The sequence below is a fragment of the Pocillopora damicornis genome, chromosome 6 (genome assembly GCF_964200805.1).
Source record: "Pocillopora damicornis chromosome 6, jaPocDami1.2, whole genome shotgun sequence".
In the NCBI taxonomy this organism is placed as follows: Eukaryota; Metazoa; Cnidaria; class Anthozoa; order Scleractinia; family Pocilloporidae; genus Pocillopora; species Pocillopora damicornis.
Genome location: NC_142675.1, coordinates 12294157 through 12311605, shown reverse-complemented (window position 1 = coordinate 12311605; position 17449 = coordinate 12294157). Strand labels below are relative to the sequence as shown.

At 40.7% G+C, this 17449-nt stretch overlaps 1 protein-coding gene and 1 long non-coding RNA gene across 2 annotated transcripts; both read right to left on the bottom strand.

Annotated features, from left to right (window-relative positions):
* Nucleotides 1-11995: 11995 nt before the first annotated feature.
* Nucleotides 11996-14212, bottom strand: LOC149044018 (uncharacterized). The gene is made up of 4 exons (XM_089210822.1): nucleotides 13388-14212; nucleotides 12574-13132; nucleotides 12397-12457; nucleotides 11996-12285 (listed from the first exon to the last, which is right to left on the bottom strand). The coding sequence occupies exons 1-4, from the start codon at nucleotides 14074-14076 to the stop codon at nucleotides 11996-11998; spliced, it is 1599 nt and encodes a 532-aa protein (XP_089066948.1). The 5' UTR covers nucleotides 14077-14212.
* A 1530-nt stretch (nucleotides 14213-15742) lies between these two features.
* On the bottom strand, nucleotides 15743-17336 carry LOC149044017 (uncharacterized). Its single transcript, XR_016187540.1, has 2 exons — nucleotides 17036-17336; nucleotides 15743-15994 (listed from the first exon to the last, which is right to left on the bottom strand). It is a non-coding gene; the product is annotated as an uncharacterized LOC149044017 (long non-coding RNA).
* Nucleotides 17337-17449: the final 113 nt, after the last annotated feature.

Below are 17449 nucleotides of genomic sequence, written 5' to 3'. Positions count from 1 at the left end.
TATGGCTTCTTGTGATAAGTTGCTGAGAACCATTTGTAAAGAAGGGTCTTTGTAACACCCAACAAGCAGCCATGCATATAGTCAGGAATGATACCCAAAACTATATCAAACCAGGGCATCATTGCAAGGCTAGTGACATCATAGACACCTACAACCTAATAATAAGCAACAGTAATAATCACTGGTACCCAAAGAACAACAACAACAATAGAAACATTGACAGATGACACAAGATAAACTACTGTTTTATAAAGAGACTATTCCTTAAAAAAGGACATGTACATGTTCAGGTGGCATCTTTACAGCAAGCTTTAATGTATCATCTTTAATGTCAAACTTCAATGTATCACTATAAAGTAATGTAACATGAAAATCATTTTAACCTTTTTATTCTCCCTGTTTCCTGAGAAACCATTCCTTAAAAAACTCTCATGGGTGCGCTTTGAGACTGCTTCAGCAGGAGTCCATTGGGGATCAGTTCAAGCACAAACATCATCATATCACGGTCATATTCATCAACTCAGACCACACCACTACTCAAACACAGTTCACATACACACAGCATTACATCACATACATATTCAACAACTCACAACACACCATTACTCAACCACAGTTCACGCACACAAACCATTACGTCACATACATATTCACCAACTCAGAATGCATAAGCATTCAACCACAGCACTGGTAGGCACACCAACACATCACAAACATATACCACTAACTGACCACAATTCACATAAAACTTTGCAAAATGCACCTATCACTCCTCATCAAGTACTTGACTTAGACACATACCAAACACCATTGTCTCATCACATGTCTCCGAAAAGCTTCACCTGGTCTACGATGAATGTGAAAATATGCCACTGGTAGACTCACCTGCTCCACCTAAAACCATTGGCAATTCAAACTGGGAGTCATTCACATCCCATTTCACTCAAGAATTTGAGTGGTTGAAGGCAGAGGTGGATGGTCTGAGAAACGAGGTGAGAAACCTCAGAAGGACAGTGAGGGAACTAAAGGTAATCGAACTCTAGAAGTCAGAGTCATCATAATCTCAAGTCAAACTTTGAGTAAGTCAGATAGGCTGGCAATTTCAAACATGAACTCTACTTCACACGAATAAATGAATGAACAAATGATTTACACTTTGTTGAGAGTATGGGTGTATTTAGCCTCAGAAAAAGTAATGGAGGACACTATTTACCTCTGGAATATCTTAGGTACAAAGTGCACTTCCCTTTGTTACTGTCCAAAATATTTCAGTTTTGGAATTTGCTGCTAGTAAAGCAATTTTTTAACAGTTGTAGTGATGAGGAAAAAGCAGGTCTGAGAATACAAAATAATAATAACTTGATAGCCATGATTTAAAGAAAATTAAACTTGGAAACATTCCTGTTTCTAGATTTTTTAAAATTTTTATGTAAAATGCATGGCAATTTACTATTTCTGTTTTGGATTTGATTAAGTCCTGATTGCTAAGACCCCCTTTTCCTCCAAGTCACAACCTTCACATATAAAATACCTCTAGGTTAGATGTTAACTTTAACTGAAGTCTACATTATAACTTAAAATGATTAATAGTGCAGGAAAACAATACTGTGTGAAGATTTGCTTTCAGGAGTTTTGAGTGTTTTGGGATTTAACCTCAAACTTCAATGACAAATGTATCAGTATTATGTTCTTTCTTGACCTTGTCTACTGTAACTTCTATATTTAACCCAGGTAAAAATATAAAGTGGGATCCCGCCAATCCCACCTGGGATCCCAGGTGTGTCCCAGGTGGGATCCTGCCTTTTTCAGGTGGGATCCCGGGTGGGATTATGGAACATCCCGCATGGGATCCCACCTGGGATTATAGAACATCCTGCATGGGATCCCAACTGGGATTATGGAACATCCTGCATGGGATCCCACCTGGGATTATGGAACATCCCGCATGGGATCCCACCTGGGATTATGGAACATCCCGCATGGGATCCCACCTGGGATTATGGAACATCCCGCATGGGATCCCACCTGGGATTATGGAACATCCCACATGGGATCCCACATGGGATCCTGCCAATTGAAGTTGGGATCCCGCCTTAAATTCCTAATAGCATCCCACCTGGGAAAGCACATCCCAGGCGGGATTAAACCTAGAATCCCAACAATCCCTCTTGGGATCCTGCCTCAAATTTCAGATAGTTTCCCACCTGGGAAATCATATCCCAGGCGGGATTGCATCTGGGATCCTGCCAATCCCAGTTTAGACCCTGCATAAAATTACAGATGGCTTCCCACTTTCAGAAAAATCCTTTGAGGGATCCTGTTTATCACTGGAGACCACAGATTTATGAAATGTACCAGATAGGATATCTTATCAATTCCTTTTGTAACCTAATCCATAAAATTAAGAGTATAAAATTTTCTAGGTGAGCTATAGACCCCATCAATCCACTGAGGGCCCAAAACTTTCCAACTAGCTATAGAACATACTGACACCTCCAATGGGATCCCATTGTCTTACCAAGCTGTTGATCATAAATGATTCAAACAGTACATGAATACACAGACTATATGTGATAAAGATCTCATAATTTATTTGCAATGAACCAGAATGTGTTTGACTTGTTTCATTAACAAATTTCTTAACCGAACATTTTTAAAGAATAACAGCACAACTCAGCATATTACTTTTTCTTCATCATTAAAGCAGACCATCTGCAGTGTAATAAGGCTCGACGTTTAAAAAAATTGGCTGTTGTGTATCAAAGAATAGAAGAAAGACAAAACCTCAATAATTCATGTTATCAAAATTTTGACAAAGGTACTGATTGAAAGTCTGCTCTCTCTTTAGTCGAATTTTTCAAAGCAAAGCAAGGTCAGAATGTTCCCAAATGTGACAAAAGTAATCTTGAAACCTTACTCATAGATTTATTTCATTGTAAAGTGTAACCCAGGTAAAATGTTAGGCGGGATATAGGCGGGATTCCGGCAATCCCACCCAGGATCCCAGGTGGGAATGGCGGGATCCCGCCTTAGGTGGTGGGATCCCACCTTTCCCACCTGGGATGAAAATTTGATCCCACCCGGGATCCCGTATTTAATGCGGGATTCCTGCATCCCACCCAGGATCCCAGGTGGGAATGGCGGGATCCCGCCTTAGGTGGTGGGATCCCACCTTTCCCACCTGGGATGAAAATTTGATCCCACCTTGGATCCCGTATTTAATGCGGGATTCCTGCATCCCACCCAGGATCTTAGGTGGGACTTATGCATTCTAGCCGGGATCCTGGTCGGGATTTACATATCCCACCTGGGATTCTTTATTCCACCCACGAAAATATTATTTTGCTGTTTTTATTCTTACAAAACATTTTTGTGAGAGTTTCAATACTTATGGATCATCCACACACTCCGCAAATATTTGGCATGCGGACAAGACAGAGGTGGTCACTGTTCCCTTCGAGAAAATACACCTTTTAAATGACTTCTTCGATTTGCTTTATTTGAAAATCTGATCTGAAAATATTTTTAAAACAAGACTTGTTAGTAGTGAGAAGTACAAACCGAGTTTCTTTTCATAACTTAATTTCTTAAATGTCCCAATCACTGGACCTCCTTAAAAATATTACTTCTTTATATTTTTGGTGCAAAATACAATTCCTTCTTTACATACAAATGAAAATTACAAGTCACAGTTCAATAATAACAGCTCTAAAGTTTACTTGTTGTTCTTCTCTGAGTCAGCGATCAACAAAATTATTCTATACCTTGTAGGTCTGATATAAAATTTTACTTGTAGTATAAAATGACAACCTTGTATCTTCGTCCTCTCCACCCCTTTCCAAGCTCGGGAACGCTTCGGACTGTGCATAACCATTTGCAGACGAGAATTCCAATGCACCTCTGTAATCGCATGTAGTTGCTTCTGTCTCTTGTGCAAATGTTTTCTCCGTTATGAGACGCACTTGACTCTGTTGGCACCACTGCTAGTTCATTGGAAAGACCGACTGAGGAATCGAGATGGCTAGCTGTGTTGGAACGTGTTGATGAACGCTTGTTGTGGTCAAGCCTTGTTGATTTGGGTACTGGTACACTGGGATCATCTAGGTATCTCTTATACTTCCTAATGTGATTGGCTTGTGTTGTTTCTCACCTTCGCCGTGAACATAACTCAAGTGGGTTTCGAGTCTTTCTTTCCTCGAAAACTTTCGGCCACAAATCGTGCATTCTTGTTCGATTCTTGTCGATTATTTCTACATAGAGTGAATTCACATCATTATTTATGTCATCATCAAAACATGAATCCAAGGTATCCACCATCCAAGAGAGGAGAACCGGTCAGAAGAGACAGAATAATGTTGCGCGCTTCTCTTGAGACTGCAATAGGTAAAGCCAGCGGATTCTCTTTGCTAAAAGGTCCACGTGATCATGCCCGTGGTTTCAGTAGTGTTCTTAGCTGCGAGGATCTTCTAATTTCATCTTTCCACCGCAGTGCAAATATGTGAATTTTCATATATCTAAATCTTCATTCACTCGGATGTTTATTTGTACCCAATTCATTGACCAGCTCCCAGTTGGCTTGTTAGCTCAATTGGTAGAGCGCTGCACCGGTATCGCAGAGGTCATGGGTTCAAATCCCGTACGGGCCTGAAAATTTTTTTCAGGTCCTACTTACAACTACTAGTTTCAGTAGTGTTCTTAGCTGCGAGGATCTTCTAATTTCATCTTTCCACCGCAGTGCAAATATGTGAATTTTCATATATCTAAATCTTCATTCACTCGGATGTTTATTTGTACCCAATTCATTGACCAGCTCCCAGTTGGCTTGTTAGCTCAATTGGTAGAGCGCTGCACCGGTATCGCAGAGGTCATGGGTTCAAATCCCGTACGGGCCTGAAATTTTTTTCAGGTCCTACTTACAACTACTAGTTTCAGTAGTGTTCTTAGCTGCGAGGATCTTCTAATTTCATCTTTCCACCGCAGTGCAAATATGTGAATTTTCATATATCTAAATCTTCATTCACTCGGATGTTTATTTGTACCCAATTCATTGACCAGCTCCCAGTTGGCTTGTTAGCTCAATTGGTAGAGCGCTGCACCGGTATCGCAGAGGTCATGGGTTCAAATCCCGTACGGGCCTGAAATTTTTTTCAGGTCCTACTTACAACTATTCGTTTCAGTAGTGTTCTTAGCTGCGAGGATCTTCTAATTTCATCAAAGACAACTCCATTTGGCGCTCATCTTTGAATGTACTTTTCATCGATTAACCGCTCTTGCTTCAAGTTGTTTCTTTTCTCAACTGTTTTGCTTAATATAACACTTCTAAAAATGGGTTTAATTGTGGTTCAATGGGAAAACGAGGAAAGCGTGAGTGTTTTAAATGAAAAGAAAGTCGTTGGCGCCGTGGAATTAAAAGAAGGGACAATTAACAGTTGACATATCGACTGGTTCAAACAACGATCGAGTGGCCATTTAAAGCTAGGATTTTTAGAAGTTTGTGGTGAGTACAAATTGCCATATTCGTTACGTGATTAAAATCTTATCAAAGAATAGAAATAACGGCTTGAATTAAGCTTACCTAACGCTCAGCGCAACTGAAACTCAAATAATTCTGAGAATCGAATTGGTCACTTGCACGCTGCAGTTTCCTAAGCTTACACTTTACAATGAAATAAATCTATGAGTAAGGTTTCAAGATTACTTTAGTCACATTTGGGAACATTCTGATCTTGCTTTGCTTTGAAAAATTCGACTGAAGAGAGAGCAAACTTTCAATCAGTACCTTTGTCAAAATTTTGATAACATGAATTATTGAGGTTTTGTCTTTCTTCTATTCTTTGATACACAACAGCCAATTTTTTAAACGTTGAGCCTTATTACACTGTAGATGGTCTGCTTAAATGATGAAGAAAAAGTAATATGCTGAGTTGTGCTGTTATTCTTTGAAAATGTTCGGTTAAGAAATTTGTTGATGAAACAAGTCAAACACATGGTGGTTCATTACAAATAAATTATGAGATCTTTATCACATATAGTCTGTGTATTCATTTACTGTTGGAATCATGATCAACAGCTTGGTAAGACAATGGGATCCCATTGGAGGTGTCAGTATGTTCTATAGCTAGTTGGAAAGTTTTGGACCCTCAGTGGATTGATGGGGTCTATGGCTCACCTAGAAAATTTTATCCTCTTAATTTTACGGATTAGGTTACAAAAGGAATTGATAAGATATCCTATCTGGTACATTTCATAAATCTGTGGTCTCCAGTGATAAACAGGATCCCTCAAGGGATTTTTCTGAAAGTGGGAAGCCATCTGTAATTTTATGCAGGGTCTAAACTGGGATTGGCAGGATCCCAGATGCAATCCCACCTGGGATATGATTTCCCAGGTGGGAAACTATCTGAAATTTGAGGCAGGATCCCGAGAGGGATTGGTGGGATTCTAGGTTTAATCCTGCCCGGGATGTGCTTTCCCAGGTGGGATGCTATTAGGAATTTAAGGCGGGATCCCAACTTCAATTGGCGGGATCCCAGGTGGGATCCCATGCAGGATGTTCCATAATCCCAGGTGGGATCCCATGCGGAATGTTCCATAATCCCAGGTGGGATCCCATGCGGGATGTTCCATAATCCCAGGTGGGATCCCATGCGGGATGTTCCATAATCCCAGGTGGGATCCCATGCGGAATGTTCCATAATCCCAGGTGGGATCCCATGCGGGATGTTCCATAATCCCAGGCGGGATCCCATGCGGGATGTTCCATAATCCCAGGTGGGATCCCATGCGGGATGTTCCATAATCCCACCCGGGATCCCACTTGAAAAAGGCGGGATCCCACCCGGGACACACCTGGGATCCCAGATGGGATTGGCGGGATCCCACCTTATATTTTTACCTGAGAAGCTTAGGAAACTGCAGCATGCAAGTGACCAATTCGATTCTCAGAATTATTTGAGTTTCAGTTGCGCTGAGCGTTAGGTAAGCTTAATTCAAGCCGTTATTTCTATTCTTTGATAAGATTTTGATCACGTAACGAATATGGCAATTTGTACTCACCACAAACTTCTAAAAATCCTAGCTTTAAATGGCCACTCGATCGTTGTTTGAACCAGTCGATATGTCAACTGTTAATTATGGAGCGTTATTAGGGTCAAATTTAGAAAACAAATTATGTTATGGTGTTTGATATTTCATTCGGCCGAACTACAGAATTATGTTCCAGCGTTGCATGGAATTATGTTCGGCTCTTTTAACTTTAATAAAAAATGCAATAAATTATGTTCGGCTCTTTTAGAATTGTGTTGGGAGTATTTCACTTATAACTAGGCTGGCAGTTTTTTTGAGTTTAGTCCAATTTTGTTCGGCTCCTCCGAATTATGTTCGGAACGCGGCTACTCGAATTATGTTCGGCAAGTAGACTGGTAGCCTCGCGATAAGAAATTCACGAGGAGTCCCGGGGCGAGAAACATTTCCCGCGCTCTCTATAATTTATTCTAATTATTACCAGTGTTCGTGAACTGTTCTGTCGAACATGGCGGACAACTAACGTGGAAGAGGCGATCGCGACGAAAACCAAGAAAATCGACACGAATGCAAAAGTCCTAAAGCAATTAAACTTCTACGGGAAGTTACCTCGCTTCTCAGTGAGGGTGATAGCGAACCATATCAACCGGCAGCTGAACAGATTAGTCAAGCACATGGTCAGGTTGGAGCAAGTGGTACTGTGCAAAATTTCCGCAAACTGTTTGCCCCCTACAGTGTTCATAACAGTACTCCTTTGTCATCTTCGAGGCAAACCAAGAGGAACTATTCGAAACCAAAACTATTTCAGCCAAAAGAAACGTAGACACACGAGTTCTTCTGTTTGGCTGCGAAAGACCAGTCCCGAGCTCCAACAAGAGCAGCCAAATTCGCCTTACAACAGGCTGGCCTGGGCAGACGAAAAATCTGCTTTCATAACAAAGCAAAGTTCGCTGAGGCAAAAGTTAGAGGAAGCGTTTCCAAAGCTCTGCGAAGGTGGGGGGTTTGAAATAATGCGAACCGGTCATCAGGGTAGTAACTCCTCCCTCACCACCATAACACCTCCGGCAAGTGGTTACTCGGTACCTTTCCTACGAGACAGCTCCGGTCTGGGGCAGGCTGTGGCGTACATTCGACCCCTGCAACGCGACTTGGACAGCAATCCTGTATTTGAGGTAACATTCCTTCTCCTTATTGTTGTTCTGATCGATATAGCCTGAAAATCTTTATTTTTTTAAATTTAAGGGTCTTAAGCATATGCTGGTCATTTAATTTTAGTCAAGTTTTATTATGTCTGAGCTTTGTTCACCCCAAAATATGACAGTTTATTATATGGGTTTGAACCCCGGCCAGGGCACTGCGTTGTGTTCTTAGGCAAGACTCATTACTCTCACCGTGCCTCTCTCCACCCAGGTGTATAAATGGGTACAGCTGGGTACCGGCGAATTTACTGCTGGGGGTAACCCTGCACTGGAGTAGCATCCCATCCAGAGAGACTAGAAATACTCCTAGTTGCTTGTTCTGTACTTATTACCTGGTAAAAAAAGGTCATCTTAGCAAAAAAGCGCAGGAAACACACACAGTTGAACTGGAAGAGTATTTTAAAAATTGATGCGCACCTGTTCCCTTTTTTCCTGGGCCCAGTTGTTTAAAGAGTGGATAACCCTTTCCACCCAATAAATCACTATCCAGTAGATAAGTGTTGGCAAAAGAAACTGCACTATCTACTGGATAGTGATTTATCTGCTGGATAGCGTTATCCAACCTTCAAACAACTGGGGCCTGGCCTTTAATTATTGGAGGCATTGTTTGTTTTCAGTTACTAGACATTGAAAGAGGGTCAGGGTCACATAGCCATCAATTTGATGTGCGTCTGGGTTTTATAGGAACCGTCAGAATCTGCTGATGCAGTTCTAATTGACTGTCTGAAGTGTGGAAAGGGGATTCCATTAAGTCAATGGAGGCCAATTATTTCCTTGTTAAAGCCATTCAGAATTTGGAGAATGGTTTGTGTCGAAATGTTATATAATAATGATGATGATGTGTGTCTGCATGTATATGACTTAAGTTGAAACCCAAAAAACATGCCTGTTTTCTTGGTGGGTTAAGGGGGCTTTCATCAAGGCAGCAGGGATGCACATGCGAAAAGCACAATGATGGGGAGGGTACAAGTTTAACTTGGAACACTAGTTTCATGTTTACAACAAGTGAATTTGTAGATAATAGTATGCAGCATATTATGATACCCTAGCAACGAAGGCAGAAGAGGCTGCAGCACATGGCAATATGAAGGACCTTTATGATACCACCAGGAAGTTGGCGGGTAAATTTCAACAGTCTAGCAGCCAAGTAAAGGACAAAAAAGGTAATATCTTGACTAGGGAAGATGAGCAGCTTAAGCGGTGGGCACAATACTTCAATGATCTCCTCAATCGTCCTCCCCCGCCAGAACTTCCAATAATACCTGAGTCTTCAGCTGAGCTGAATGTGAACTGCGGGAAGCCATCCAAAATAGAGATTGTGCGCTCTATCAAGATGCTTAAGTCAGGGAAAGCAGCTGGCCCAGATAACATACCTCCAGAGTCCCTGAAAGCTGACCCCGACCTATCAGCAGATATCCTCTATGGCTTGCTTGGAAAGATATGGGAAGAGGAGGAGATGCCCCAGGACTGGAACGAGAGCTACATTGTAAAACTGCCAAAGAAAGGTGACCGCCGGGAGTGCAAGAATTACAGAGGTATATCCTTGATGTCAGCGGCAGGGAAGGTGCTGAACAAAATTATCTTGCTTCGTCTTCAGGGGGCTGTGGATGCTACACTGAGAGATCAGCAGGCTGGCTTCAGGAAGGACCACTCCTGTATCGACCAAATAGCCACACTTAGGATAATCATTGAGCAGTCAATTGAATGGAACACTTCTCTTTACGTTAATTTCATCGACTTTGAAAAAGCTTTTGATAGCCTTGATAGAAGTGTTCTTTGGTGCCTTATGAGACACTATGGCATACCGGGGAAATTCATTCGAATCATAAAAAATTCCTATGATAAGATGACTTGCAGAGTCCTTCATGCTAGTGGATTGTCAGATAGCTTCACGGTCAACACTGGGGTCAAGCAAGGTTGTTTGATGGCACCGTTTTTGTTTCTACTTGCTATGGACTGGATCATGAAGGAAACAACTAGAGAACAGCGAAATGGGATCCAGTGGAACTTATTGGAGCAACTTGAAGATCTAGAGTTTGCTGATGATATCGCCCTGGTGTCAAGTAACAACCAACAAATGCAGGACAAAACAGCACGGCTAACAGCTAATTCCATCAAGTTAGGCCTGCATCCGAATGTGAGTAAGACCAAGGTTATGAAGGTCAACTGCACCAACAACAGACCAGTTAAAGTGAGGGATACCATCTTGGAGGAAGTAACATCTTTTGTCTACCTAGGCAGTGTAGTCAACATTGACGGAGGTTCCGATGAAGATATCAAAGTCAGGATAAACAAAGCCAGAGTAGCTTTCAATATGTTGAGGAAAGTGTGGTCCTCCCATGTCATCTCACGGAGAATCAAATTTAGAATTTTTAACACCAACGTCAAAGCAGTCCTCCTCTATGGCTCAGAAACGTGGAGAACAACTAAGCAAACGTCCCAGAAATTGCAGACCTTCGTCAATAAGTGCCTTAGGCGAATTTTAAAAATCAGTTGGACTGATAGGGTAACGAACGAGATGCTGTGGGAATTAGCAGGCGAGGAACCAATCATAACTCAGATCTCAAAGAGAAAGTGGAGATGGATAGGTCACATCCTAAGGAAACCGGCTAACAACGTCACCCGGCAGGCACTACGTTGGAACCCCCAGGGCAAGAGAAAGAGGGGTCGTCCCAGGAACTCCTGGAGAAGAGGTGTAGAGTCCCAAATGAGAAACTGGGGCCACACTTGGGCCACTTTAGGAAGATTTGCCCAGGACAGAACCCGATGGAGGACGGAAGTGGTTAATGGCCTATGCTCCAACCGGAGCTAAGGGCGAAACAAGTATGCAGCATTCATTCTGATGTCTGCAAATCAAGAATCCCTCCCATTGTCTTCATGATAAGTCATTGAAGGGACAGAGTATTGCTACAAAAAATGAAAAATTGTTTTCAGGAAACCTATTGTGAATTGTTTTTTTCTCTCTTTTTTTTAACTATCAGGAGTAATGAATTATTGTGCCAATAAATGTCAGCTTGATCTCACTGGGGTACTGTGACTGTTCTCATGTATTCATTTTTATGTTTCCTCTTTCAGAACAAGGAAATGCTGGACTGGAAAAGTTTTTTCGCTATGTAACATCCATGGACAAAGTTCCTCCACTTGGCCTTAGTAGGAAAGTTGAAGTTGAATTTTCTAACAACAGCAACCAAGCATTTTTTACAGAAACTTGTAGCATGGTGTTAAAGGTACCAACTGTGCACAAAAGTTTTGAGGATTTCCAGGAAAAAGTTTTAGAAGCCTGCAAGAATTATATTGGTTATGGTTCCATTTAATTCTAGACATGGACTTCGTAAGGATCTCTTTTTATTTATATTGTTACAGTTTACAAGCCACTAGTTTTGACTGCATTGCTCACGTTAATCACTGTTGAATTTTGAAATGTAACAAATGTATCTCCTCTGCCAGCTTGTCAGAGTGTAGTCTCGGCCATGATGATGTTTTTTTTTCTTCGGTTATTCAAAAGTAAAAATCTAGCGCCGGGACTTGAAATGAAAAATGTTATACCACAGGCCACCTTTGGAATGTTTTGGTTTGGTCGAGCATTTGTTAGAAGCAAATATAAGAACTCTTTCTAAGTTAAAAAATGGATGTGACAGACCATTAGTGTTTTCAAGAAATGGATGTCATTATCAGTAATTACAAGTTCTTGCACCTTTTTTAACGGTGGTACATATTTGGATGTTTTATTAAACTCATTTCATTCATATAATTTGTCCCTTTTTTTTAAATCTTTAACTGCTCGTTGCTGTTTCTTGAAGAAATGTTGGTACCTCCAGGTAGATGTCAACTCCATATTCATCACTGTTGCGTAGAGGGTTAATTAAGTTTGTGAGTGATGAGTACTGAGCTGGTTCCAGTGGGTTTGTTGTGTTGGGAACTTCAACTGGAGTTTCATCATCTAAGCTAACATCTGGTGCAGGGCCATCCCAGTCAACACCATAGTAGTAAACAACATGTAAACAACACATTTCATGATGGCTGTATGCCACACGCGTGTTGTGAACCAATTTACTGCGACGTACTTCTTGTTAATAAAAAAATTGCAATTAATCTGTTATTGTTTCTTCATAATCCTGGAAGAAAATTGTTCATGAAGACTACTCAGGTAGAATTATTCTCCAAGCTACTTTACATGTAAGAGCTATTATTGTGACTGCACTTTTGTAAACAAGCTGAAAGGTTGTACTTCTCCACTTGTGTCGACCACAAATTGGATAACATGAGAAACAAGTCTGAAAATCACTGTAACATTGCATGAATATCAAAACTATAACAGATTCTTGCAAAGTCCTTATCCCTCCCTCCCCACCCTTCCCTTTTCAAAACACACCTGACTCCAGAATTCATCAATTCCACGATTTGAAGCTGAGACAGCACCAGAGATCCACAGTTGAAGAGGACTCTTTCCCCTCTCTGTAGAGATGGGAGCCCTGTTATGCCCTTGGGCAAATAATTGCATTGTTTGGTTAATTCTTGGAACATACACAAAGTGAAGGGTAAATAAATGAAGCTCATTTGATGCGTCAAGCATTCCAGAACGTTCCATTGCATAGAAAAGGTTGTAGTATACATGAAGACATCCACAAAAAAGGTCTCTCCAAAGACGTTCTATTATTTGGCTATGTACGCTTCGCCCAGCAATATGGCTCCCTCTATCAGGTCCGCGTAACGGGTGACTCAACATGTAACGTGCAACGTCTACATTCTCGCCACCCTTATCAGACCGTACTCTTGAAGGTAGACCAAAACTCCCAACTGCTTGGAGAAAGCAATCGAGTACCGTACTTGCCAGGTTATTGGTGCTGCATTTCAAAAAAACAATCATTCTCGAGAAGCCGTCAATTCCGCCATGTATTACAAATCGCCATCTGAAAATTAACAAACAGTCAAAACCTTTAACTATCCTGGTCTCTGATGACTCTCCGACCCCACCACCCATACCCTTGTCGTTGTGTTTAATAAGTATAGAAACCACCAAATGGTGGAACAATGTGCAGGTAAGTTTTTGCGACTTCAAAATTGTTAGATATCGTTAGTTTTGTTAGTGTTCATACCTTGTGTACAGTTCTCACCGTACACAAGGTGTGAACTGCTTGGCATATAACGAGGTTTCATACATTTACCTTATTAGTTTATGATTCCCGTCGATATGCCACAAGGCAAGAGGGCCACTAACTTGATATCTTCTCCGGCGAACAGTTCGCAGCTCAAGGACTCTCAGGAGGACGCCCTCGGGATTGACTCTTCTCATACACTCCCTGATGCGATTTTGCGGGATTCTATGACCTGAATTGAGCAAGAGGCCTGTCATCCTCTTGTAGCCACAATTGGGAAATTCTCTCATTAATTCTTCAACAAGGCCATCCAAAGTTTCATCAGTAATATTTGAATATCTTTGCCTCACAAATGTTTCATACTCACGAATTCTTCGTTTAACAGTGCTTTCACTGACACCAAGCAGAGATGCAATCTCTCCGGATTTAAACCCCAAATCTAACAAAAACTCGAGCTGATCCTTTGCAATGATAATGCGTGGTCTTCCTCGCTCGCCAGTAGTTGCAACCTCTGCTTGAAACGCGACGTTCTCTCTACAACTACCATTCTCATTTTCTCTTAGCAGTTCTTTCGCTTCTTGAATAAGGGCCAGTACTGCCTCCCCAGAAGGGATATTGTCACAATAACGTACAACAGCATTGTATAACCAGTCGAGGCGGAATTGTATTACATCATTCTGACCAGTACTTCGTTGAAGACAACTTATGATATCAGTTACATGTCTGCTTAATTCTACAGAAATCGACTCGTCCGCCATGTTCGACAGAACAGTACACGAACACTGGTAATAATTAGAATAAATTATAGAGAGCGCGGGAAATGTTTCTCGCCCCGGGACTCCTCGTGAATTTCTTATCGCGAGGCTACCAGTCTACTTGCCGAACATAATTCGAGTAGCCGCGTTCCGAACATAATTCGGAGGAGCCGAACAAAATTGGACTAAACTCAAAAAAACTGCCAGCCTAGTTATAAGTGAAATACTCCCAACACAATTCTAAAAGAGCTTTAAGAGGTGGCAACGAGAGAGGCCTTTACAACTTCGTAGAGTCTCTTCGTACCCTGTTGATTGGAGCAGAGGGGCATTTTGTTGCGCATGTCCGGTAAATTTTAGTTTGATACGAGAAACCGCTGGTATGCGCCTGCGTCGGTTTCCCTTTCGAGAATCACGAAAGAAAAGAAGCAGTAAAATACGTCGGAAAAAACAATGGTTCGAGTATTTGAGACAACCTTTCTTCTCATTTTTTCTTCTGTAACGTAGATGGAAGCGGCAAATCCTTGAAATTATTGTGTGATGTGTGGAAGGAAGTTATTTTCAGAATGCAAAAGATTGTTCGAGTCTTGTCTCGTGATTGTCTGGGCGATCGATGAAGATGATGTTATTTTTGAAGGATGCAAGTGGCCTGTCGAAGAGTACAAAAGAATTGGATAGTATACTTTTATCGTGTCATTGCTATCTCAAGTTATCGGTGATCATTTGAAGTACTCGCCTTTCTGTAAGCGTTTTTTAGAGCTTCAACTGTACTGCTAGTGCAGTGTACCTCCAATTTTGGCAAAAATGTAAAGTTTACAGAGGTTTATGTTTTGTTTCAAAAGTTTTTTTTTTACATGAATCACAACCGGCAGGGCCGATTACCAAAATAAAAAAGGTCAATGTCGAGTAAAGAAAAGTAAGACAATGCTAATGCTAGAGATATGGTAGCTCCATCTGGTTAGAAATGGAGGAATAATTATGGATTTTATCAGAGTAAGATAAAGTCTTTTCAATCATTAGTCTTGGAAATATCATCAGATATGATCGATGATGTGGGGAAATTGTGAAAGAAAACAAGTACTACTTTGGGCTTCCAGTTGTAAGATGAATAGTTAAATCAATTATTACCCAGTGAAAATCACTATCATTTATCATTTCAACTGCACAAAAAAATCATATACACTCTTTGCAACCTTATTCTCCAACCTATTAAACTACAAGAGTTGTGTGACAATTTGATGGTCTGAAAAGACTCTTACACATGCTAAACAACAAAGAACCAGTAAGGCTGATATTTAACAGTGAGGGTAAAAAAAAAAGCCTTTTCTTTTCAGGAATAAGACTTAGTGAGGTCAGATTAAACTAATGTGAAGAGGTTTGTTGATCTCTTTATGAAAATTGATGCTTTACATCTATCAGATTTTAGAGAAATGAGACCTAAGTCAAAAGGGGACTTTGATATTGCATATTCTGCAGTAATGGGCATCAGCTTGGATGCCTATTTGCAGAAATTAGTAGTTTTCAAGCCAGGGGTTTGGCTGTGCTAATTTTAAGGCAGAAAATCATAAATCAGTCGCTTAAGAAATTTTTAGCTCTGCCTGGAAGCTCAAACACTGTTATGGAACAGGACAATATTTCACCTGATCACTCCTCATATTGTTTTCCCATGAAATTTGGACAAAACTTTCAAAAAACTTTATTGGTAATTTTATAGTTGCAAAAAAGGTATAGACACAAGTTGCATATAGCATAAGCTAGTTGAGGCAAGTTGTGTGGAGAGAACAAAAGATTGATAATTTATACCAGTAGTAAGCTTCTGGTACTAATGACATTCTCTTGAATGCCAGCTTGCCACAGCAAATGTCACACCTATCCTTTCTGTCAATAGTACTGACCATATGTAGTGGGGTCACTTCACATCTCCCTAAACAGCAGAGAACACAATAGTTAATTCCAATCATCAGTCTCAATTAAGAAATAAAAATTGAAGGATCAAGACTTATCTGGCAAAGAGAAATACAAGTCAAACTGGTTTGAAGACATTTTAACCCGAAATTCGTTTTCAAATATGACAGAAATACAGTAGTTCACATTCTAAAGAAAGAGAGTTCCAGCCCCTTGAGTAATTATTCATTTATTGTATCGCTCACCTAATGTTTTAAGAACCAGAGAAAGTAAGATAATTTTAATCTGCGAGTTTTATAGTACACTTTCACTCAAAATTCATTTCGTATGGCAGAAGTATTCTACTGAAATAAACAAGACAGAATGAAGCTGACGCCATCCGTTTCGAATAACACATGAACATGAAGAAAACGGCACCAGTTTAAACTCATGAGACAAAGCCCACGGATTTTTTTGAGGTAAATGAACTGGTTAGACCGAAGGCTAAATAAATAAACAATGAACTGACAGTGGTGAGAGATTTGGGGGCCATGTGATAAAACAAGTTCTACCGAAGTTTATCCTCTAGTTAGCCCTTCAAGCCCAAAAGGGCAATCAGAAAAATTCTCACCAAAACACAGCAAAAAAATTAGATAAAACCGCAGATGATCGAGGCAAGACTATAAACTTTGTTAAGACGCATGCCTACGTACCAAGTTCAACAGACTTGGAGAGCAAAATGGCCAAAGACAGTTGTGAACCATGACTTTGAAAATCCACCTCAACCTCCCAAAAACGAATTCGCCGAAGGTTATAGAAAGAGCAACTCAATCCTGAAGCTGGAACATTTTTTTAAGCCTTGTGTCCAATGGGACAACAAAGAGAAAGAAGATAAGATGTTATTTGAAGTGATTTGAAGCTTGGGGGCCACCTCGAACTTAACGTAATTTTACTTCAAAGTTGAAGTAAAATAAGATCAAATTGTAAACTACCTTCTATTATCGTAAGGAATATCTCACGATCGCCTCCACACATCACTTCGTGACTTATAGAAGTAAGACATCAACATCTTAAGACTAACCTTCAAGGTTTGTAGTCTCATGTGCACATCTTGATCGTCAGCAAATCAAATCTCAAACTTCAAGTTTTCGACTTTTTTTCGCGTTTTGTTCGCACTTTGATCATTAAAATATCCTCATCCGAAGAGCCAGCAAACTCCACAAGTATCCACAGAGTTAGAAATGGTAGTAAACTTATCATACTCTTCCATCCCTCTCCAAAAAATATCACAGAAAGGTGTCGATCGCTCAGTTGAAAACCCGCAACAGCGCGCTGAAAATATCAAAATGGCGCCGAACGCGCCGAACAAATTTTCTTGGCCCATGCGCAACAAAATGCCCCTCTGCTGTTGATTGGTATTCAGAATTTGAACACACAAGATGTCTCTGCTGATTACTTTGAACAAGCTAACGTGCGTCTGGAAGATGCAATTTTA

Excerpts from the sequence above, each read along its gene's own strand:
- LOC149044018 (XM_089210822.1), bottom strand. The coding sequence starts at position 14,076 with ATGGCGGACGAGTCGATTTCTGTAGAATTAAGCAGACATGTAACTGAT. Across the intron at positions 13,133-13,387 it reads GGGAATCATAAACTAATAAG|ATGGCGATTTGTAATACATG; the intron begins GTAAATGTATGA and ends GTTAATTTTCAG. Across the intron at positions 12,458-12,573 it reads TGTGTTTTGAAAAGGGAAGG|TGGAGAAGTACAACCTTTCA; the intron begins GTGGGGAGGGAG and ends GGTCGACACAAG.